This window comes from Microcebus murinus, chromosome 9 (assembly GCF_040939455.1).
Source record: "Microcebus murinus isolate Inina chromosome 9, M.murinus_Inina_mat1.0, whole genome shotgun sequence".
NCBI lineage: Eukaryota > Metazoa > Chordata > Mammalia > Primates > Cheirogaleidae > Microcebus > Microcebus murinus.
In genome coordinates this window covers 91,724,765-91,750,384 of record NC_134112.1, presented here as the reverse complement: position 1 = coordinate 91,750,384, position 25,620 = coordinate 91,724,765, and the positions used below count along the sequence as shown (strand labels likewise).

Below are 25,620 nucleotides of genomic sequence, written 5' to 3'. Positions count from 1 at the left end.
GTTGTAGAAAATTCATCTACCATCCAAGTATATCAATTACATTGATTAAGTTAATCAGAAAGTCTCTCTCCTATTATTCAAAAACTTCCTAAAAAATAATAACCAAGTCTCTGAACCTCATACTGCTGAACATAGTGAGCATAATTGACAACCAATAAATGTGTAGATGCTTCTGGATAGTAACCCAGGGTTTACAAGTAATTACCCCATGACCAGAGAAATCAAGTTCAATCAGATTTTTAAAAACTCAGAGGACTGTCCAAGTAAAATAAAACACAACTTTAATGTTTTAAAGCCCTCAAATGTGCATGTTCTTTTATACAACACTTACATTTCCGAAAACTTAGCCTAATAAAATTATTAGGAATATGCCTAGCACTCTGGGAGGCCGAGGCGGGCGGATTGCTCCAGGTCAGGAGTTCGAAACCAGCCTAAGCAAGAGCGAGACCCCCGTCTCTACTATAAATAGAAAGAAATTAATTGGCCAACTAACATATATATAGAAAAAATTAGCCGGGCATGGTGGCGCATGCCTGTAGTCCCAGCTACTCGGGAGGTTGAGGCAGCAGGATTGCTTGAGCCCAGGAGTTTGAGGTTGCTGTGAGCTAGGCTGACACCATGGCACTCACCCTAGCCTGGGCAAAAAAGCAAGACTCTGTCTCAAAAAAAAAAATTATTAGGAATATGTACAAAGGTATTTATTGTTTGCTGTACATTGAGTATATTGGAAAATAGCTAGAATATTGAGAGTGTGAGTGTTCAAGATGGCAGGAATATGCTATTAAAATTATAGGCCTTATTTTGTTCATTTCTCAAAACAATCCCATGTGGCATTTACTATAAATACTCCTATTTATAGATGAAGAAATGGAAGCTTATAGAGACTCAGTAACTTAATCAAGGACATTCAGCTAGTGAATACCACACCCAGGAATTAAATCGGGGATTAACTTTAAAAATTTTATTCTTATTCACTAGAAGATTGATAGAAGATTCACAGTTCTCTAATTGTTAAATAAATCACATACTTATACATCTGAATAACTAAATCATATACCTTTGCTTGAATACTATGCATATATTACATAATACATTATCAAAATCTGTATTTTGACATGAAAAGATATCTATAACATAGTGTTAGTTTAATCTATAGTGTATAAATTAAAAAACAACATGTACTATATGGTCCCATTTTTCTAAATGAACCAGTATCTATCTATCTATCTATCTATCTATCTATCTATCTATCTATCTATCTATCATTTTTACCTACCTACTTATCTTGAAAGTGTACACCTGAGGTGTTAATAATGACTATTGCTAAATGGGCAAACTTATGGATTTTCATATTTTCTCAATTTTCCATTTCAATATTTTGTAGCCATGCTTTGTAATAAGCACACATAGCCTTTAAAGCAGAGAAAATATAATAAAAGGAAAACTTCAAATTTAATATGCAGTAAAAATTTCTTGACAATAAGACTTGAGTATTATTCACCCCACCCCACCCCACCTGCCGTCTCTAGCAGAGTGCCATGCTCTAGAAATATTGGTCTGGAGGGTGAGCAGGTGGGGCCAGAGAGGAACCCATGGTAAAGGGGACCAAGCAGAGCTGACAATGAATGGAGCAAATGGAACATCAAGGACCTGCTCACTAATATCAGTGACTTTGGTTGGATTTCTTTTCTTAACATTTTTGGTTTCTTTTTCCTTTTATTTCATCATATTATGGGGGTACAAATATTGTTAGGCTTACATATATTGCCCTTGCCACTACCCCCCCCCATGTGCCAGTTTCAAGCATGTCCAACCCCCAGGTGGTGTGCACCGCACCCGTTATGTAAGTATATACCCTTCTCCTCCTCCTCCCTCCCACCTGCCCTCCACCCAATAAAAGGGGTTTTTTTTTGACATTTTGGTTACATTGTATATCTTTGCCTCTCCCTAATAAGGGTTAGATGTATGCCCTTCCCCTCCACAATGCTCACCACATCCCTAAGATGTGTGTCTCCCCCCTGCCCCCCAAATCGTTGGTGAACATTACCACCATTTGAGCACCATAGTTTTAATCAGTCAGTACCAATTTGATGGCGAGTAGATGTGGAGCCCATTTTCCATATCTTGTGTTGCCTCACTTTGGATAATGGGCTTAAGCTTAATCCAGGATAGCATAAACGGTGCTAGCGCACTCATGTTTCTTAGTATTGAATAGTATTCCATTGTGAGCGTATACCAAATTTTAATTATCCACTCATGAATTGACAGGCACTTGGGTTGTTTCCATACTGTGCAATAGTGAATTGTGCTGCATTTGGGTGCAGATGTCTTTATGATAGAATGACTTATGCTCTTTTGGGTAGATGCCCAACAATGCTATTGCTGGGTCGAATGGTTTTTCTATTTCTAGCTGTTTGAGGTATCTCCAAATTCTTTTCCACAAAGGTTGTACTACTTGCAGTCCCACCAGCAGTGTAAGAGTGTTCCTGTCTCTCCACATCCTCACCAGCATTTGTTGTTTTGGGATTTCTATTTTTTTTTTTTTTTGGAATGGGACATAAGGTTTATTATATAGAATTTAGACTCTTTTTATACAAATACATGGATAATTCCAGAGGAGGGGCGAGATCTTTCTCATGGGAAAAAAGGTAATTACATTTCTGGTCTCAACATGAGGGTCTACCAAACCTTTCCATGGTAACTTGTATATGCGGCAATTCTTGCAGATGCCATGGACAAATTTCATGACTTTCATTCTGTCACATTAAATCAGGGTAATATCAATGATTTCTCAAGGAGCCTAACAAGTTGAGGTGACACTAGGTAACACTTAACTTACTTTAATAATAATAGTATTAAACATTTCTTCAACTGATAATATTCACTGCATGAGAAATTGTGATCTAGGAATAGAAAAAATTTACCTGCATTTGTTTTACATTTATGCTAAAGGAAACCCAAGCAACCAACGTATCACTTGGTGAAAAAAGACTACATCTGTATCTAAATTTCCTAGCTTTTCTTCCTAATATTTTCTTATTGTAATGATATACATACATACACAATATACATACACAATATACATTATAAATATATACACAATATACATTATGCATACACAATATACATTATATATGTTTTTCATGGTTTTCATCAATATTTCCTAGCTTATAACTCCCATAGCACACTTTACAGTCTTTTATTATAATGTTTGGTGCTTTAGGCCTCAAGAACAGGCCACAGGAAGCAGAATCTCTCTGACTTTGTCCTGCCTTCCTTTCACCTACCCCAACGTAGGACTCTAATCTTTTCTAGACTTTCTAATTGTGGGTCATAAGACCCTCATTCTAGACAGAGTCCCACTCCATACCCTGGAAAAAGGAATCCTGGCATAATGAAGCTTCGATTAAAAAAGGCTCCTATAGACCAACCTGGGAAACACGAGGAGACCCCATCTCTTAAAAAAAAAAAAAAGCGCAGTGTTTGGATTTGGGGTTGGAGAGAGCTTCTAGATAGTTGTACATGTCATGTGGAGGTTCCTGGAGGATGGCATACCCAGGGAGGGCAAGAAAACTCTGTGCCCCTTCCTCATACCTTGCCCTGTACATCTTTTTTCCTATATCTTTTGTATACCCTTTGCAAACAAATCAGTGAATGTAAGAAAATGCTTCCCTGAGTTCTGTGAGCTGCTCTAGCAAATTAATCAAACTTTTCAAAGAGGGGGGGTTGTGGGAACCCCAACTTTAAACCAGTTGGTCAAAAGTTCCCACGGCCTGGGTTTTGACTGGTGTTAAAGAGGGGCAATCTTATGTGACTGAGTCTACATCCTGTAGGATCTGATGCTGTCTCTGGGTAGATAGTGTCAGAACTGAATTGGAAAACACTCAGCTAGTGGCTGCTACAGAACTGATTGCTTGCTTGCTGGTGGGGAGAACCTCCCCCCATATTTTGGGGTTACAGAAGTCTTCCATGTTGATTGTTACTGTGTTGGAATAACAGCAGAGGAAAACAGCATTTGACTTTTTCCTCTGAACACTTATTTAAGCATTGTCAGGGAAATGAGATAATACCACACATTCTCTTCAGAGGGAGCTGAATGTTGTATGTCTTAAAACCTGCTCTGTATATTTAAACAGGGTGATTGAGAGAAGATTCTATCACAATTTATCAGTGATAATTTTGAGACTTTTTTCTTCTGTGCAAAGTGTACCACAGGACGTTTGAATCTAGTTGTTTAGTACTGTGGTCCTCAACCTCCAGCATACAGATGAGGCTTCACTGGCTTGCCTACCACTCACCTCCTGCTGTGTAGGCAGGCAAACCAGTGAAGCTTCATCTGCATTTACAACTGCTCCCCACTGCTCGCTTTGCTACCTGATCTCCACCTCCTGCCAGACCAGCGGTGGCATTAGATTCTCATGGGAGCATGAACCCTACTGTAAACTGCACATGCGAGGGAGAGACCTAGGTTGCACGTTCTTTATGAGAATCTAATGTCTGATGATCTGAGGTGGAGCTGAGGTAGTGATGATAGCACTAGGGAGTGGCCACAAATATAGATTATCATTAGCAGAGAGGTTTGCACAATAAATGTAATGTACTTGAATCTTTCTGAAACCATCTCCCCTGCCTCCAGTCTCTGGAAAAATTGTTTTCCATTAAACCTATCCCTGGTGTCAAAAAGGTTGAGGACTGCTGGCTTAGCACTTTTCCTTTTTGTGCTAGCTGAAGAACATATGTTTATTGTAATATTTTTCTAGATATTGAAAACAGATGTTGGACTATATTTCAAATGGGATTTCTTAATATAGGCCATTCTCACTGGGGTTAGGTGTATCTCATTGTGGTTTTGATTTGCATTTCTCTAATGATTAGAGATGTTGAGCATTTTTTTTATATGTTTGCAGGCCATTATTCTGTCTTCTTTGGAGAAATTTCTGTTCATTTCCATTGCCCATTTCTTGATGGGGTTGTTTGATTTTTTTTTTGTTAATTCTTTTAAGTTCTAGATAGAGTCTTATTATTAGACCTTTATCAGAGGTGTAGAGAACAAATATTTTCTCCCACTCTGTGGGTTGTCTATTTGCTCTACTGATAGTTTCCTTGGCTGTGCAGAAACTTTTTAATTTGATCAGATCCCATTTGTTTATTTTCGATGCTGTGGTGATTGCCTTGGGTGTCTTCCTCAAAAATTCTTTGCCTAGGCCAATGTCTGATAGGGTTTTCCCAACATCTTCTTCTAGGATTCTTAAGGTTTCATGCGTTAGGTTTAAGTCTGTTATCCATCTTGAGTGAATTTTTGTGAGAGGTGAGAAGTAGGGATCCTGATTTGCTCTCCTGCATGTAGCTAGCCAGTTTTCCCAGCACCATTTATTGAAAGAGATTCTTTTCCTCATTGTATATTTTTGTCTGCTTTATCAAAGATTAGGTTACCATATACTGATGGTTTCATCTCAGGTATCTCAGATCTAGTCCAGATATCTATGCTTCTGTTCTTGTGCCAGTGCCAGGCTGATTTAACTATTATTGCTTTATAGTACAGCTTGAAGTCAGGAAGACTGATGCCTCCCAGTTTGTTCTTTTTACTTAAGATTGCTTTGGCTATAGGAGGTTTTTTCTGGTTACATACAAAGTGAAGAATTATTTTTTCTAGATCTTTAAGAAATGTTGGTGGTATTTTGATGGGGATTGCATTGATTCTGTAGATCACTTTAGATAATATTGACATTTTAACAATATTGATTCTACTAATCCATGAACAAGGTAGATTTTTCCATCTGTTTAAATCATCTGCAATTTCTTTTTTTAACATTTCGTAGTTCTCCTTGTATAAATCTTTTGTATCTTTCATTAAGTATACTCCTAGATATTTAATTTTGGGGGGGCTATAGTAAAGGGTATTGCGTTTTTGATTTGAGTTTCTGCTTGATGGTTATTGGCATATATGAATGCTTCTGATTTGTGTATATTGATTTTATACCCTGAAACTTTACCAAATTCATTTATCAAATCTAGGAGTCTCTTGGATGAGTGCACAGGGTTTTCTAGGTATAATATCATGTCATCAGCGAAGAGCAAGAGTTTGATTTCATCTGCCCCCACTTGAATGCCCTTAATATCCCTCTTTTGCCTGATTGCTATTGCTATAACTTCAAGCACTATGTTGAACATTTTTGTTTTGACTTAATTTCAGACTTGTAGAAATGTCATAGGGAAAGTACAAATAACTTCCAGATACTCTTTACCAAGATTCGTTACTTGTTAATACTTTACTACATTTTCTTTCCACTGTACTTCAAGGGGATTCAGACACAGAGGTAGAATGAATCTTTACCAAAGTATTTTGTTTTCTAAATTCTCCTAAAAACTCCCCTGGCAGGCACTTTCCTCTTGCTGTAGAAATTACAGACTCCCTTCCCCTCTTTGCCCCGCCTGCTCCTTTGCCAAGAACAGGAAGAAGTTGCTTGCTCGGGGATGCTGCCAAGACAGAGACTGTGAGGAAGGAAGAACATTGCCTGAACAGAAGGTGTGCATTCTCGGGAGACAGGGCCCCTGCCCACCACACCAATCTCAGGCCCCTGGAAAGACCCTTACCTGCACCAGCCCAGCCTTCTAGGGAGAGAGCAGGTAAGTCTGTGTCTGTCCTCTCTGTGTAGATTGTTGTTGGCTCTTCCCCAATGCCAAGACCTTCAGGGACACCTGTCCAGCCTGTCCCCAACCCTTGACATTTTGAGGACCGAGGCTTCTGACAACTGAAGTCAGTTTGGCCCAGACTAAAGACTAAGGTCCTTGGGATCAAGAGTCATTTCAAGGCTAAGGGTTCTCAAAATATGGGAAAGGATTTACTTATTAGACAGAGTTTAGGATGCCACAAATGGGGCTAGAGCTAAGGTCTAGAGTAAGGGACAGGTGCAGGAGAGGACGCATGCCAAGTTCAGAGGCTCCAGTCAGCACAGGGTCCTATCCACATTCTGAGCCCATGCTATCTCCTCCTTGTTCCTGTCAATGGCATGCCTGTCTTCTAAGCATCCCATGGATGCTCTGAGGTAGAGTCTGGGATGTGTCCTGGTGGAAAGCATCCTTGTCCCAGATTCTGAGGCTGTTGTGCTCTAATCCCCACAGGCCCCTGAATTTCCTTCATCATGAACTGGCACATGATAATCTCTGGGTTTATCGTAGTGGTGCTTAAAGTTGTCGGAATGACCTTATTTCTGCTGTATTGTGAGTATTTGGGCAACCTCTCACCCAACCTCCATGTCATCTTGTTCTTTGACTCTTCTCTCAAAATGCAAGGTTGAGTGTAAAGGTTAAGTGCCCAAATCTGTCCACCTGAGGGCAACAAACCCAGCCCAAGGGCAACTGACATTGCCCTTCTCACTCCCCAACACATGCAATGGGCCAGGTTCCTTTGTCCACCTCTAAGACACAGAACTTACCAGTGTCTGATGGTTAGACCCCACACAAAGCTTTTGTTACTAAACTATTTGTTGGGTAATCTGAGCTAAAGCACTTGGCAGTGATTATTATTATTGCTAAAATTTGAAAATACAGCTCCAGTTCATAAGGTAACAAGATTTAATGGAGGGAGAAATTTCTCTTTATGTACATATAAATCAATTTATCCAAATGCTTAGTAAAAGAAGCCTCATATCAAAGGATTTTACTGCAATTCATCAAGTAGACTCTTCTCCAGCCCCAGAAGCCAGTGGGGAAAATAAATGCGGAAGGAAATGTGAGTAGGAGGCAGTTGGGTAAGAGGTGTCTTCCTCATGGCCCAATCTGAAGGCACAATTTCTATCACTTGAGAGAGCAAGAAGTAAATATGAATATGAGTAAGTGAACATAGTCACACACAAAAAACCCCACATACACATCCACCAATTGGGTCAGAGAGTTCAGTGTTTCCCATTAATAGTCACAGTGCCCTCGCAGCCCTTGGAGTGATGCTTATCTGTTATAGTCATCGTACAGCCACATTTGGGGCTGACCCAACAGCTGATTTTCTTTGTAGTCCCACATATTTTTGGCAAAAGTAATGATGGCTTCATCCCCACAGGGAGCTACGAAACAGGTAATGTGCATGGTGGTAAGCTCCTGGCCACTGCCCAGCTTTTCCTGTGCAGAGCTCTTAGAGACCTTCTCCGTGGCCTCCTTCCCCCCAAAATTTTTTTTCTCAAAGGGGCCCCAAAAATCTTCTAATTAATTCCCTTCTTTTTATAGATGGGGAAACCAATAACAGACTGAGGGAAATTTATGATTCTCAGTTTACCTCCTGGGTGTGAAAGTAACTTACTTGTAATCACTGTAATGTAATGTGAACGTGCTTTATAGACTCTGAAGTGGTATATACATATAAGGAATTATTATAGTAAACCTATAATATACCACCAAAAAAAATATCATATTGAGCACCATTTCGTGTGACAAGTACTATGCTGAACCAACGATAGAAGAAGAACAAAAACAGGAGCTATTGATAAACCATCATCTATAAGCACAAGGTCCATGCCAGAAGCTGGGGAGGATGAAGAGATGAGTAAGGCACGGCTCTTCCTCTAGAAGCCTTTCTGGAGACCTCCCTCTCACTTCCTCTTAACACAGTACTGTTGAAATCTTTAGGAGAAAGACCATTTCTCATTTATCTTTGTGTCAACTGAGGCACCTGGCACTGTGAGCTGTACAGAGAATATACTCAAAATATTTGTCAAGATCTTTCAGTTATAATCCAAAATTATTAATAGTGTCTGATGAAAACAAGGCTATTATATATATATAAATATTACTCAAAATGTATATATATAATATCACTCAAGAAGTCTGTGAACTGTAAGCTGAAATAAGAAGTCAGTGCTAACTTATCTATTTTCTTCTTATGAAAACCAGTGAATTAGCATTCACTTTTTATTTCAGTTCCCAGTTCATAGATTCTGTAAAAAAAAATAATAATAATAATGCCCCAATCTGAAAGTACAATTCCTATCACTTAAGAAAGCACAGAAGAAATATGGATATGAATAAGTGACCATATTCACAAGAAAACATATACTCATCTCCACTGACTATGTCAGAGAATTCAATATTTTCCATTAATAGTCTATGAACTGGCAACTGAAATAAAAAGTGAAAGCTAACTTGTCCATTTTATTAATAGAATTGGAAGTAACTGATTTGGTGTCAGGGTAAAATAAAGTGGTCTTCAACCATAAGGGACAGATAAGTGGGACCGCAGAAAAGAGGTTTGACCAGCCTCTGAAGCCACCACAGCTGTCTGCTTAGACAGCCAGTGTTCCTAGAAAAATGAATTCCCTATTTGTAATTAAAGAAATTAATGAATCCATCTCTGCTTATAGGAAATCTTTGGAACATTCACCTGCTCCCTCATCTGCCAATGCCCCCTTGGTCTCAAAACTTGTTCCAATTAACCTAAACCCTCAGAGCTGATACAGTGCTGATGAGAGAAGAGTCAAAGAGCTTCTCAGGATTATGGGTTTTCATATAGGCTTTGGGGCAAATATAAGGGGAAAAGCAAAGATGATGTGTGGAGCCTGGGGTGGAAATGCTCCCAACAGCTCTTCTGGGATAATACTGTCAAAGGTGTATGTAAGAAAGGAGTGAGAGACTTCCCCTCTGATACTAAATTCCTCCACTACTTTCCTTTCTCTTGTTCTTTTTTCTCAGCATTTCACACCTATTGCTACACCAAAAAAACGAAGACATGAAATAGGCCTTTAGGTATTGAGCATGACAAATAATAGTAGTAGTTTGGTGGATGGTTCAAAGAAAGAAAATATCCAAAAATTTCTAGCTCAGAGTGAACAAGAGTCCCCTGTCATCTCCACAATTCAAACACAACTAGTCACAGCCCAAACTCTGATGTTTTTTTGTTATACTCTTTGTACGGTAACCTTTGGGTTTCCTTTTCATTTCAGTCTCACAGATTTTTGGGAGCCTTTCCCCAAGTCCTGACAGCTCCATTCCCACAAGCAGCTATGGAACAGGTATGGTAATAACCTCCTCTCCATCCCCTGGGTTCTTAGGTGCTGAATTTCTAGAGACTTTTCCTTCCTATTGCCTCCTTTCTTATGAATATTTTTGCTCAGAGGGGCCATAAAGACCTTCCAGTTTATTCCCTTCATATTATCTACAGGGAAACACACTAGACTGGGTGGAATTTCTTCCCAGATTGAGGATGATTTGTGACAATATAATCGTTATAAAGAAACCCATGTTCCACTATTTTGTGACTCATGTCCAGGGTTCACATCCCAAACCACTAATCTCATACTCTCTTTTCTTGGATCTCTTCAGTCTGCCCAAAAGAGTGGGACTTTTATCAAGGAAGATGTTTTTTCTTATCCACTTCTGAATTGTCTTGGAACAAAAGCAAGGACTTTTGTGAAAGAGAAGGTGCCACCTTGGCAATTGTCGACACGCTAGAGAAACTGGTAAGAGCACTGGAATGGTGCAGTCGAGCAGCCCACCCCACCCAGCCTCAGTGACGGGGATGCTGGGCCAATTTGGTGGAGCATGGGTTGGGGTGGGTAAGGAAGGGAGAGGTGGCTGGCTGAGAGGTTAACCTCCCTGCTGGGAAAGTCTTCTCAGGAGCAGTGGAGCGTGTTCTTCAGATTCATCTGAGCTACAGAAATCCATACTCTGTGGCCTTTACCATAAGGCACAACAGCAAGCTGGTACCCTGGGGATGGGCCAAGACATTTAAAGTGCAAGGAATGACCAAATGAGCTCATGTGTATAAAAGTTATTTAAAAACTACAGCGTACTTCATAGGGATGAGATGTCAATGTATCATACCAGTCTGAATAGTAAATAGAGACGATGCGAATTAACAAAATAAGTAATATGAAAAACAAAGGTCATAGAGCTGAGTTTTCAGTTTATGATCATGATGATAAAAACAGATAACACTATGCAAAGAACTTTATTGTATTATCTCATTACCCTCATAACAACTCAAGGATGAGTTATTATCTATCATTTATAAATGAGGAAACAAGGGCACAGAAAAGTAATTTGATCAAAGTCATACACCTAAATGACAGTAAGTGGAATTGAATTCAGGTCTCTCTGACTTCAAAGCCCATACACTAATCAATTTGAAACCTTAATGTATTTTAATCTACAGATGCCTCTCGTTTAAATCCTAAGCATTTGCTGAGTGCCAGGCACTGTGCTACACACACTATTCTTGTTTCTCTCCCCTCAATTCCTTCACCACGCCTCCAAAAAGTCCTCCTATGATTGAGAAGAATTTGTAAGAGGGTCTTTTTCTCTGAATCTGGGCAACAGATGACCAACAAAGGGCAAGGATCAGAATGCTGCAGATTAGGGCCAAGTTCCCAGGTGGGAAGGGAAAATGCCTTAAAGTAGAAAACTGGGAACAAGATAGTGGGAGAAAGGAGGAAAGGAGGGAAGAAGAAGGGAAGATGCAGGGCAGGGTTAGAAGTTGACGACCTTTTTCCTCTACTCAGCCCTTAAGTTTTGGTGCATCCCAAGTTCCATCCATGGCATTCTCCACCACTTATACTCCATGCCAATCCCAGAAAAACCTCACCACACCAATGGTTTGCTCACAACTCTCAAGTCCATACTCCAGCTCAGCCTTCTCCACACCAGAAAGTATACCAAATTTTACTTTGATGATTCAAAAGTCCCACAAACTTGCCATGTTCAAAGCTGAGCCAATTATACTGGACCCCAACTGCCCCTCCTCTTATGTCCCAAATACTAGTGAGTAGTCATATCACCCAAGATCGAATGCTGGGAGTTTTCCGGGACTTTACCTTCTCTCTTCCTCCCAAATTAGTTGCTAACCAAGTCATTTCCTCTCTATCTCCACAATCTATTGTTCAGTTCTCACCTGGATTTCTTCAGAATTCTTTTAATTTATCTCCTTGCCTCCAGTGTTGCTCTCTTCTTACCTATCCTCAGAACTGACATCATAATGTCTCTAGGGCTCTAAATTGTGCCATTTTCTAAATTAAAACGGGTTAAAGTTCAGTTTTCCTAGCATTACGTATCAGGACTCATAGAGCCCGGTTCTTTCCTTCCCTCCAGCTTCGTCTCTCAACCCATCCCCTTCCCACCTCTGCACCAGCCATGCCGAGCATCGTGTGGTTCCTCAGGTGCTACAGGCTGCTTCCCACTCTGCCTGCAATCCGATGCTCTCCCTTCCAGGAAGTCCACATCCTCCCCTACCATTGGTCTGACAAACTGTTAGCTGTCTCCCCAAATTCGTCTCAAGTATCACCTCATCTGTAGTCTTTCTAGAAAAACTTCAAATTCACGTAGAATGATCACTTCTTCCTTTCTCCCTGTGCCAGATCTAGTAGGTATTTCCTAGCACTACACCCGTGATACCTCACTGAGCTGGTTAACTCATCTGTCTTCTCTTATTAAACCTGTGGTTCTCCAACATGGTGGATCAATGAATTTTAAAAACAGTGATGAAATCTATGCAACTCTTTCCAGAAACATTACATAAGCATGATATTTAGAATAAAATTCCAATGGTTTCATGGATCCCCTTGGAAACCATCCATGGCTTCCAGCATGAGAGTTAAGGACTAAAGACCCTTGCTTTAGACCATGGGTCAGTAAATATTTTCTCCAAGGGCCAGATAATATACGCATGTTTCAAGTTTTTCAGGTCACAGGTCTCTGTCACAGCTACTCAACTCTACTGTTATAACTTGAAAGCAGCCATAGACAATATGTAAACAAATGGGTCTGGGAGCATTCCAATAAAATTTTATTTACAAAAACAGGCTGCATTATGGATCTGGCTCACTGGATGGAGTTTGCCAACCCCTGCTTTAAAACATAATTTATTTGAGGAGAAATATATTTGTTTCCATATCCCCAGCCTAGTATGATGCCTGGCACATAATAGACACCCCCAAAATGTTGAGCAAATGAGTAAATTCATTAATTAATTTAAAAAATGTAATGAAATGAGATATTTCAGAAAAGTAAAACATTAAGAAAGGAGGAAGTAAGGAAATAGCTTTGGGGGTAGAGAGAATAATACTTGGATACCCACTGATTATGGGAGGTATGTGATGAGTACAAGAAAGACTTCTGGCTTGGGTGATTTGTGATTCATCCATTGAATACAGAAGCAAAGATGTCTTGGACTAGTGTCAACTTAGTAAATATTCATTAAACACTTGATTATTTCTCCTTGAATTACCTGCTTTAGCAACACACTTTTAAATCTCCCTGTTTTCCTTTGCTGAGTATTCAAGGAATATAAATGCATTTTGTTATCACTTGATTCAACCTTACTTGGAATATAAAACCTCAAGCAATGAAAACAACCCTATGCCAAGAGACATGGTATATGTTTAGGGTTGTACACTACCCCTTCCCCATCATTCTCACAGAGTGGTCCCTAGAGAGAGCCTCAGCATCACCTGGGCATTTGTTCAGAAGGCAAATGCCTGATTCCCTACAGCAGACCTGCAGAACCAGAGCCACAGTCTGTGTTTTAACAAGACTCGGGTGATGCAGATGCCCTGCAAAGCTTGGCAACCACTCCCCAGGGCTGATGGTATGTGCCAGCCATAGCCAGTCCCAGAGTTCCCTACCAGCCATTTTTGTTCCCAGAACCAGATATAATCATGGGTCCATTGGTTCAAGGGAGGCATCAGCAAAGATCTCGCTATTGAACTGGTTTGTTTTTTTTAAATTTCTAGAAATTTCTCCAAAGCATAACAAGTGCTGAAAAGTATTTTATTGGCTTAATATATCAGGATGCAGAGAAGAAGTGGCGTTGGATCAACAACTCTGCGTTCAATGGCAAGTATGTGGATATCTCTTTCTGGGGATCTTAGTTTGCCTCAAGACACCAAACATGGGATTCGTGGGTTCCTCCTGGAATAGCTCAAAGGCTAAGACTTGACTCTGTTCTGCTCTTCACCTTACTTCCAGCCTACCTATTCCCTGAGACACATTCTTATATACTTTTTATTATGGAAAACATCAAACATCCATAAAGAGAGAGAAGAGTATTCATGTAACAAATTATTTTGTTCTAATCAAAATCCTAACAAATCCACATACATAGTTTGTACACTGTTTGATGTATCTCATAAGCCTCTTTTAACCCACAGGTCACATTTTATTATGAGATGCCTACAAGTTTCCCAGATATGGTTTCTTTATCTAAAGAAAGGTTATCATTATTTAACAAAAAACTTGTCTATGCCTTAAAGCTATGAACTTTAAACTCCCAAGAACTATCTCCTATGAATCATTCCACAGAGATAAGTGTTGGTGGAGAACATACTATTTCTAGTGTTCATATAAAAATGTTGACTCAGAGAGCAAGTCAGTTCCTCAGCCTGTAACTGGGCTTCCTCACAGAGGGAAGGAAATTTATATTTATTCAGTGTCTAGTAAATGCCAGGCACTAAGCTAAGCACTTTGTACACTGTGTTTCTATAGGAAAACAGTGATTCCTGTAGTATTCACTGTGATTCTATAGGAAAAGCTTTTATTACTCCCCATTTAGCACACAGTTGACCTGTGGACAAGAAAAGTTTAGAAATGTGTTGACTATCATAAGGCTAGGAAGTGGTAGAGCTACTGTTTGATCCTACATCAGAACAAGAGGTGGGAGAGCCAACAGATACCTCCGCCAGGTGTTCCCGAAGTGGGCTGGGCTCCAAGAAAGAATGAGCAATCTCCTTCCCCCTTCTTTTGGTCCTCCTGCAGTGAACATGCATACAGCACTAAACATTACTTCTGGGAGAAGGGACAGTTCATGATATGCATCTGACCAAATGCAAGAGTGAATTAGTCCAAGACTGTGAATCCTACAAGCTCACAGGAGAGTTGACAGGAAAGGGTAGATTTAGAACTGGATTTGGGGACTGGATTTAGGAGAGGGGTTCTGAGTTGGAAAGGAGGCTGCTCCAGAGGAGGCATGTGCGGGTCCAGTCAGCCTGCTGTCCCTCCAAGCATGCCTGGCAGACTTTCATTCTAGAATCAGGAAGAAGTGGGGCTGAAATGATGGGCTTTAACCACGCTTTCTTTTCTCATTTAGTGTTACCAATTGGAACCAGAATTTCAACTGTGTGACCATTGGCCTAACAAAGACATTTGACGCTGCATTATGCGATACCAGCTACCGCAGTATCTGCGAGAAGAATGCCAAATGATCCCTGTCCTCTGTGACAAGAACAAATACAATTATGGAAACAGCAAAAGAGAATATTTACAATTGCAAATGGTCTGAGAAATACAGAACGTCAAATTATGTTGTCAGTCAGCCACAGATTACTGGCAGATGGAGGCAAACTCTCCATTCTGAGCCAGCAATTCCCCGAGACCACGTTTCCTGTGTGAGTCGCACCTGCAACTCTTTTTGGTCATCTGGTCAATGATTCATTTATCTATCTGTTCCCTAGTAGAGGCCCTTGCCTGTTTTGGAAAATGCGCTTCAGTATTCTGCTCTGGGGGACTGGATGTTAGCTATCTGCAGCATACAGGGTCAGTTTTATGGAGACAAGTCAATTGAAACAGAGATGAGGTCTGATTCTACAGAACTGAGCATTTCTGACTGATCAACAGGGTTTATCCTGTGGACAAAGTCTGTTTCATTTTTATCCCTTTATCCTCAGAGCACATGACCACACTACCATGGAGAAACTGCAGATTGAGCAGGTGTGAACATTATTTAGAAAGTAGCATGACAGAAGAGGGATAAACTCAGCTTCTATGACCTCATCTCTGTTCCTTAGAGAATCCCCATCCATCTCTTACCTCACATTTGGGAAAGCAGAGGTCTTCCTCAGTCTGAGTTGAGGCTAGGACTTGGGAAGGATTCCTGGTGCCAAGTGTGGAGCAGAGAGAACATCATTTATGGAAAGGGAGAGGGTCTGGGCAGGACAGGAATTTGCTCCGAGACCCTTTTGAAGAAAACCAGACAGCCAAGGGGACCAAACAAACTAGGTATCTGTTCTTCAGCAAAGCCCTGAAGAGACACCAAGCTAAAAATTTTTTTGTCCTATTCTGATACTCCATGATTGCATATAAAACAGCTTTGCAACCAAAATTTGCAACAAAAGTTGAATAACCAGACTCTCTTTGCTCTGCATGTTTTGAGTACATGACCGTATTTGTTGAGTACATTTTAAAAATTTCCCTTCAGTTCTAGAGAGACCCTGCTACCAGGTGCAGCCTGCAGACCCCAAGAAGCCTTGCTCTTGTTGGTACCACATTGACCCAGGACTAGTCCAGTTGACCAAGGAGTAGAACAAGGGGAGGATGCTCAAGAAAGCACTGATTGGAGGCTAGGAGTAGGCACACAGTAGAAAAGGAACACCAGGGACAAATGGAAATCACAGGAGAGAGGAGACAGGGAGTTCATTTAGCCACAGTGGAGAAAGGTAAGAAAGAGGCAGGAAAGTCTTGGAGCATGCTGGCTGCTCTCTCCACATACAAGACATCAGCCACATGCCCTCCTCAGTACATAAGAAAGGGAAAAGAGATGCCTTATATGTTTTGAGTAACAATAATTAAACCATAAGAGAAGACCATGTAAAACTAATGGAAATTATATTCACCTAAGTGCTTACCCTTTTTGTCTAATAGAAACATACCACAGTAATGATTGTATATAACATATGTCTATCAAACTAAATTGTTATAAATTTTATTTTTATTACAACACTAACTTCTGTTTCTAAATTCCTAGGTTTCATAATTTTTGGTTCTTTTGCATGGCCACTTACAATCTTTAAAAATGAGATAATACATTAGATGTTAGAACTTACTTGAAGGAGGTTACCAGAAATAATTTCTGTTTGGGGTGGGGTGGCAACTGGAATTATATTAGTACCTTGTGGAGATACAAGTTCTCTGATGGTGTTAGCAAAGAACAAGTGCCACAGTTGAGCAGGGAAGAAAAGCTGAGTCCATGGTGGAGAAAAGAATCAACAGAACTCTAACCAAAGTTAAAACCCAGAACTCAGACAGTAGAAAAAAAATCATAATCTTCTGTTTTGAGAAGAAGAAACTGTAGTTGCCTCAATTCTTATTTTATGACAGAATAGTTGCCAGCTTTTAAGGTCAGGAAATTTAGAAATCTATTAATTTCCCTAGTAGACAGCTCAAATTTCCCCCAAGACGAGAAGGTAATTCTGTGCACGTTCTAAAAGCAGCCCAGTGGACTGGTGTAAGGGTGGGGAGTATTAGGAACTATGTGGACTTTGGTTTAAGTCCATTACTGAGGAGAGGGTGCTGGATCCTTAGAAGGGTAGATAAATGTGTCATTCATTAGATATCAGTGGTATGAGATTTTTAAAAAGCAATGGAAATGTAGCAAACTATTGGGTTTGAGTTTTGACTTTGCTTTGAGTATATATATTGTGTGAATCTGTACAGATTTCTTACCCTTCCTGCGGCTTACCTATAAAATAGGATAGTAATAATCCATCTCACAAAATACTTGTACATATTAAATAAGACTGCCCCTATTTAGCTCAATGGCAGTAAAATTAGGAAAGGCACTTTGTGGGGGATTTGATGTTGCAATCTTCATCCAAGAAGTAGCTTTCTAATTTGCTATTATTAGAATCTGAATGTAGGCAAGTCACTTAATTTCTCAGAACTTGTTTACTCATTTATAATACACAAATAAGAATCTGCCAAAGTCAGAGAAAGGTGCCTCCAAAATTTTGTGGCCACGCCACATGGAGGTCAAAGCCACATTTTCCATGGCTCCAAATGTGGGATAAGCCTAGGTCAGTCAACTCCCATCCAGCCCTGACAATGTTCTACATGGTCTACATCCCAGTTACCTCTCTCTGATCCCATTTGCTCCTACTTTTTCCTTTGTGTTCTCCACCCCAGCATCTCTGCTATGCCTCCCCTAGGATCTCCCACTTATTGGTCACTATACTTGGAATGTTTTTTAACAGATTCCCAAATGTCTCACTACTCCATCTCTCTCAAGCTTTCCCTGAAAACTTTATTTAAAATGTCAACACTCACTCAATAGATATTCCCTTTCATTACTATTTTGCTTTTATTTATAGCACTTCTCCACCATCTAACATACTATTTTAACAGCTTTATATAAATATAATTCATAAACCATAAAACTAAATCATTCAAAATGTGCAATTCAATAGTTTTTGGTATATTCACAGATATCTGCAACCATCACCTCAAAAAGAAAGCTTGCACCCCTTAGCTATCATTGTCCTATCCTTATATGCCACTCAGCCCTAAGCAACCACTACTCTACTCTATAAACTATCTTTATAAATAGTCTATCAATACTATCTAACATTTATGTTTTAAAAGTTTTAAAAGTTTTGTTGTGAAATTATCATAACTTGAGAAAGGCGTATATAGGTCATTAAATATGAAATGTCCGACTTTGAATCAAAAGTTTAGTTTATTATATCTCAAATAAGAAGCAGTACAACCAATCAAAGCCTGTGCCTAAACTATTGACACACCTTTGAAATCTTAATGGTAGCTTGCTTATGCCAGTAGCGAAGAAGCCTGGAGAGCGAGTGGCAATGAAATCGTGAAAGGTGCTTTCCACAGCTTGTTGAAAATTGAATATTTTTTCTTGCAAGAAGTAGTCCAAAGACTGGAATATTTCATCTCATCTTAATGGCAAAACAAAATAAAAAAAAAAAAAAAAAAAAAAAAAAAAAAAAAAAAAAGACTGGAATAAGTGGTAGTTAGTTGGTGCAAGGTCTGGTGACATGGCAGATGACAGAGAGTTTCCAAATCCAGTTTCTATAGCTTGAGCAGCATTGTTTGTGCAACATGTGGTAGAACATTGTCTTGCAAGAAGATTGGTCTGTCTCTATTGACCAATCTTGGCTGCATAATCACAAGCATACTCATCATTTTGTCCAACTGGTTGCAGTAGACATCTGCTCTAATTGATTGACCAGGTATCATGAAGGTTTAATGAATAATAATAGCACCAGACAACCAAACAGACACCATTAACTTCTTTTGATGAATATTCAGTTTTGGACTGTGTTTTGGCACTTCATCTTTAACCAACCATTGTGCCAAACACATTGTGATTGTGAAAAAGAATCCGTTTTTCATCACATTTAACAATACGGTGTAGAAATGGTTCAACTTAATGTCGTGATGGCAAAAAAGGCAAGCTTCCAGATGATTTATCTTCTGACTCTTGTTTAATTCATGCAGTAACCATCTATCCAGCTTCTATACCTTGCCAATTTGTTTCAAATGGTCCAATATTGTTGGAATAGTAACGTCAAACCTTGCTGCTAATTCACACATAGGTTGAGATGGATTTGCTTCCACTACAGCTTTCAGCTCATCATAATCCAGCTTGGACTCAGGTCACCCACATGGCTCATTTTCAAGATTAAAATCACCAGAACGGACCTTCTCAAACCATCGACATACTATGCATTCATTAGCCACATCCTTCCCAAACACTTTGTTGATATTTTAAGTTGTCTGCACTGCATTGGTTCCTTGACGGAACTCACATTCAAAAATAACATGAATTTCTGACTTATCCATGGTTTCACAAAAATGGCTCTGAAAAAACTGAAAGATAATCACAAGCCAAAATGTGTATTTGAAAGAATAAGGATGTACCTTCACAATAAAGAAAAGAAGAAGTATCAAAGTGAAATGTCAGAGATATCAACTGTCAAACTTAGTACTTAAGGAAATCGGACATTCCATAATAACCTAATATATATATATATATATATATATATATATACATATATATATATATATATGTATAGGGATGTTATGTCTTAGAAATAGTAAATTTCAACTAACAACTAACCACATTAAAACCTGTAGCCATAATTTAAAAGTCTTATATTGTACACAGATTATTTGATAATGATAATGATTATAATGCAGCTCAAAAATGTGTAAGTCCTTTCCCGGTTATTCTAGAATTCATAATAAGTGCTTTGCCATGTAAAATGCCGTAGGGCAAGGCTAGTTCCTGAAAAGTTGACTGCAGCGTTTCACCCCATCCCGAAGGGCCTCTAAGACTTTGTCATTCCGGAGGGTGAAGATGAAGGGGTTAAGGAAGGGAGTCACTACTGAAACCATCAAGGAAACTACCCTGTTGTAATCAGCTGCCTGTGTTTGCTTGGGTTTCACATAGAGGAACAAGCAGCTGCCATAGCCGATCACAACACAGGTGAAGTGGGAGGCACAGGTGGAGAAGGCTTTCCTTCGGCCAGAGGCTGAGGGGATCTTGAGGATGGTGGAGATGATGTAGGTGTAGGAGACAATTGTAGGAATCAAAGAACCAAAAAGAACAAAAACAGCCATTAAGAAGAGGATAAACTCTGTGAAAAGGGTATTATTGCAGGAGAGTTTGAGCAATTGCCCTCGGTCACAGAAGAAATTGTTCACCACATTTGATTTGCAGAATGTAAGCTGAAACGTGGCATAGACCGGCCAGATTTGAAAAAGAAACCCAAACACCCATGACACAATTACCACAAAGTTGCAGGTGCGGCTGTTCATAATGATGTTGTACCTCAAAGGGTTACAAACAGCCACATAATGGTCCACAGCCATCGCTCCAAGTAATGCAAACTCTGTGGTCCCCACAGCAAGGTACAGGAAGAGCTGGGCAGCGCATGCAGTCAAAGACATTGTCTGCATCCCGGGGAGCAGCAATCCCCAAAGCATCACAGGGACAATTATGGTGGTGACCAGGATCTCCAGGACAGAGAGGTGGCCAAGGAAGAAATACATGGGGGACTGCAGATGTTTATCAACACAGACAATCATGATGATGACTGTGTTTCCCATTAATGTCACTAAGTAGAAGAAGAAGAATATAGCAAAAAGGATATGGTGTAGTTCTTCAGAGCCAGGGAAGCCAAGGAGGTAAAATTCAGTGGCACTAGAGTGATTCCGCAACATTTAGCTCTGAGCTCTTATTCCTGTAAAATCTAGAGAGCAAAGAAAAAGGTAACACTGCTTCTCATCTCAAAAAGATTAAAGACATTTCCAGGTTGATGAAAGACTCTCTTCCTGCTCCTCAGTTCCACAACATGACTCTATTTGTTTATTCAAGGTTGATGTTAAATCTTTTATGAAGAATATACATCATATATGAAGATAAATGTATAAGTCCAAGAAGATGAACACTATTGTGTTCATGAATGAATACCATACAATAAACATGAACACCACTCGGCCACTGTATACACACTTTCTCAATACACTGGACTTCCTGCCTCCAACTCTGCTCTGCCCAGCCTCCCTGTCTGATTCTCTGAACACACCCATCCATTTATACCACCACCCCTCCCATCATGAATGGAACTAAATGGTCTTCTCTATGATGTCCCCATCTTGCAAAGTCCTGCTGCATCTCAACAATTATAAGAAAGTATTCCTAGCCAATCTCAAACAGACATGGTTACTTTTTCCCTTTATATCCTTTAAACATAGGCTCCATTTGCAATATGTTCATTTATATAATGAACATCTCTCATCCCCATCTCTCATCTAAGTGAATGTGTCTCCTCCACACAGGCAGAATCTTATCTGGCCAGCACCCAGTTAGCAACTTCTAGTTCTAAAATTTTGATTCCTCTTGTCACTGGATGATGCAGGGGAGGGGAGTCCAGAAGGAGGGAAAAGGTTGGAAATTTAATTCTCAACTCCCAACACAGTCTCCACTCTGGGACCAGGAACAAGAAAACAGTTGCATTGTGGAGGCAACACAGTCTCTGCATTCCCCAGTTCCCAGCACCCTGGTTCTAGCCTGGGGACAAGACCTCCCAGTGGGCAGTCTGTGCCTGTGTGCAACCTGCCATGGTCTCCAGTCCTCAGAAAACTCCACAGAGCAGATCAGCTCCTCTGTGACCACCTGTTTTCTCTGCAGTCCTGGGGCAAGGAAAAGTGTTGGAGACACCAAAATTGTTCACACTGAACTCTTTAGAATATCTGGGCTCCTTCCCTCACTACATTTAGGTCTTTGCTCAAATAGTTCCTCTTCATGGAAGAATCCACTCAACTTCCCTAAAACAAAACATATGTATGTACCTCCACTCTCTAACTTCTATTAGGCTGTATTTTTCTTACTATTGGTTCTCAGCAATTTCTCAAATGATACTATACTTTTACTTGTTTATTAATTTATCATCAAAATCCCACATTTAATCAAGTACCTCAAAGGTAGGTCCTTTCTCTTTCTTGTACACTTTATGTTTCTTATATCATGAGTGCCAAGAACAGAGTCTGACAAAGTATACACTCTATAAATATTTTTAAAAAGCATATCAATAAATAAATTAAATGAAAAAAATCAGTGTATCAACAAAGATTATCCAAACCTATTTGCTTTCTCTCCATTCACTCTTCTCTAAAGCAATGAATGCCCAGCAAACCTGCACCTCTCTCCCTGGAGCTCCCCTAATAAATGGCAAGCAATATGATATAAGGAAGAAATGTGGGAAACCAAGAGGGCAGGTTCATGAGTCATGGCAGCGCTTTGTGCCTATCGCCAGCAGTGGGCAGAGAAGAGATGAATCTTCTCTCTGCTACTGGAGGGAGGATTTGACACAGAACTCAGCTATTCTATAGTTCCCCTAGTCCACTCTTCAGGCCCTACGCATTTTTGTTCTAGAAGGCAGCCAAGCCCAGGCCCTCCATGAAAATGCTCTCCTCCTCACAGAGAGGAACCCTTGGAAGACACTCACCTCCAGAGAAGGGTACTAGACTGGAAAGTTCTACTGCTGCTCCAGGGGCCAGACCACGTTAGCTCCTACCTGGCTAGTCCAGAGCTACACTCAGGAGATAGACAGCTGCTGTCATCTCCATGCGTAGTGAAGGACACTGTCCACACACAGAAGCTTACGAAAAAGTCCAGAAATACCAGAGCTGTCCTCCTCTCTCATTCTCTCTGCTTCCTTCTTTCTCTCCCTTTTCTGTCTCCAAGCATAGCTATTCACTGAGGAACAATTTGTACAAGTTCAGAAACACACTAGGGATGGTGCCAAGGAAAAGCTGAAGAAAACTTTCACCCTTCCCTCCTGAGGCTAATCAAGTTTTAGAACAGTGAAAAGTTGCTTAATGGGCAAACCTGAAATCTCCCTCATCAGGAAATTCTCAACACCTAGGTTGCCTTCCTGCAGGCTCTAAGTTAGCACCAAGCTATGCACACTGTGAACAGCCTCTTGAGCTGCTCTGTGTTTACTCCATTTAGCCTTACAGATCCTAAGCTCATCCAAAGCTGATGACTCCTCTAGGGACTCCAAGACACATATCGAAAATCTAGAGGCCACTAAATGGACTTCTGTCAAAAATTTTCTCTTCATCTCCAAGCTTTTATGAAGCTCAACTTTCTAGATGACCTTTGCATTCTTATCAGATACCTTCTGCTGTAGGTATGGGAACAAACCCTAGTAAGTGAGAAAGAGAGGATCTGCCACTTACTCCAACCTCACGGACCAGACTGTTGATGCCACAGCCCATTCCAATCCCTCCAACACGCATGCATTCCAACTGTGGCTGTTCAGCCTTGAAAGTCTTCAAATGATATTAATATTTGTATGTCTTAAAATGCTATACCTCTCTGAACTACTTGAATTGAGGCATAACAGATGAAGAACCAGTATTCAGGAGTGATTAAAAAAATACTATATAAAGGGATGGCTAGGATGCTGAGTAAAATGACAAAAGTACATTTAAAAGATTTATTTCACATTTTTAAAAACAACTGTCATTTATCATAAAATCAGCACAGACCACAAAAATGAAGGATATCAGGCAAAATTTCAATGTCCCTCTCCCCACCTGTTAAATGCTCCTGACCTAAATATTATTGTTAAGTCTTTAGTGTATTCATATAGAACTTTTCTGTGCACATACCTTCATACAAGAATATCTCTATATGTTATTTTAAGGGAAATGATATTTTAATAAACATATTGCCCTGCTACCCTTTTCTTAATATAAATATATACATATAATATATATAAATCTATACATACATGTACGTGAGAGCATGTGTATATATCTATGTGTATTAAACCTTTCCATATTAGCAATTATAAATCAATCACATTTTAAGTGATTGCTTAATAACTATTCACCCTATGAATATACCAATCATTTACTGAATGAAATGCTGCTGATGAACACTTCATCTTTCTTTCAATTTTTTAGTAAATGATGCTGCAATAAATATACACCTACTCTATGATCCAGAAATTCTACTTCTAGGTAATTGCCTAAAACAAATGAAAACATGTCCTCACAAATACTTCTATTATAACGTCCATAGTACCTATATTTATTATAGTTACTAATGATAGAAAATATCCATCAGTGAGAGAATTCTATATTCATATGAGAAAATACTATTCAGCAATGATTCAATATTTGCTATTTCAGAATTCCTGGTAAATTTACAAGACTTAATTATCACAAATAATGAGAATTAACTTATAGTCGTATGAGGAAATAATACTTAGCAATAAAAAGTAACAAGCTACTGATTCACACAATATGGACAAATCTTAAATACATTATACTGAATGAAAAGATCTGACACCAAAAATGTATACTCTATAATGCTATCATAATATGCCCTAGAACAGATACAAATAATCTATAGTTAAAGAAACTCCAACAATGATTGCCTCTGTGTTGGGAGAAAGTTGGGAAAGATTATGAGAGAATTCTGGGGTATACTGTCCCTTTTTAAGTTGCTGAATTACATCTGGCTAAATTTTTACTTAGGATTTTGGCCTCTATGTTAATCAGCAATATTGGCTTATAGTTGTGCTTTCTTATAGGGTCCTTATCAGGTTTTGGCATCAAAGTAATTTTAATCATCATAAAATGTATTGGAAAATATGCCCCCTTTTCCTATTTTATAGCAAAATATTTGTATTATTTCATCCTGAATTGTTTGGAAAAATTCATCCGTGAGGACATATAGACCAGGAGTTTTCTTTATGAGAAAGTTTTGAATTACAGGTTCAATGTCTTTAATAGCTATAGAACTATTCCAAATCTTTATTCCAGTTTGTGTCCATTTTTAAAAAATGTAATTCATCTACATTTTAAAATTTATTGGCATACATATGCTCATAATATTCACTTTTATACTTCCAAGTTTCATTGTAATCTACTGTGATAGCCCTTGTTTCTATATCTGATATTGGTACTTGGTATGCTTTTGATTCTTGATCATTCTTGCTAGGGATTTATCAATTTTATTCATCTTTTCAAGGACATTACATTTGGTTTTGTTCATTTTTGTCTATTGCTTATCAGGTTTATATTTCATGTTCATGAGGCTTTTTTCCTATGTGTGTCTTCACATGACATTCATTTTATGAGGATATCAGTCATATAGAATTAGGGGCCCACTCTACTCCAGTATGACCTCATCTTAACTAATTACATCTGCAACAGCCTTATTTCCAAATAACTTCACATTCTGAGGTACTAAGGGTTAAGTCTTTAAAATATGAATTTAGAAGAACAAAATTCAACACACATGAGACATCTTGGTTGCCACCAATTTTGGCAATTATAAAGGTAGCTATTATAAACATTCGTGTGCAGGTTTTTGTATGGACATAAATT

The 25,620-nt window shown here is 39.3% G+C and overlaps 2 protein-coding genes across 4 annotated transcripts; one reads left to right on the top strand and one right to left on the bottom strand.

Annotated features, from left to right (window-relative positions):
- The first annotated feature begins 6,536 nt into the window (after window positions 1-6,536).
- CLEC5A (C-type lectin domain containing 5A) lies at window positions 6,537-17,352 on the top strand. Of its 3 annotated transcripts, none has more exons than XM_076006669.1 (7): window positions 6,537-6,627; window positions 7,123-7,221; window positions 8,012-8,071; window positions 9,930-9,998; window positions 10,309-10,445; window positions 13,713-13,815; window positions 15,065-17,352. In XM_076006669.1, the coding sequence occupies exons 2-7, from the start codon at window positions 7,143-7,145 to the stop codon at window positions 15,097-15,099; spliced, it is 483 nt and encodes a 160-aa protein (XP_075862784.1). In that variant the 5' UTR covers window positions 6,537-6,627; window positions 7,123-7,142; the 3' UTR covers window positions 15,100-17,352. The 3 variants fall into 3 exon arrangements, with proteins under 3 accessions (XP_075862784.1, XP_012623505.2, XP_012623506.1); XM_012768051.2 differs by having other exon boundaries at window positions 13,713-13,819; XM_012768052.2 differs by lacking the exon at window positions 8,012-8,071 and having other exon boundaries at window positions 13,713-13,819.
- A 2,584-nt stretch (window positions 17,353-19,936) lies between these two features.
- Window positions 19,937-21,056, bottom strand: LOC105873261 (olfactory receptor 9A4). Its single transcript, XM_012768045.3, has one exon. It carries the CDS (start codon window positions 20,932-20,934, stop codon window positions 19,990-19,992), a length of 945 nt encoding a protein of 314 aa, XP_012623499.2. The 5' UTR covers window positions 20,935-21,056; the 3' UTR covers window positions 19,937-19,989.
- Between the last annotated feature and the right edge of the window lie 4,564 nt (window positions 21,057-25,620).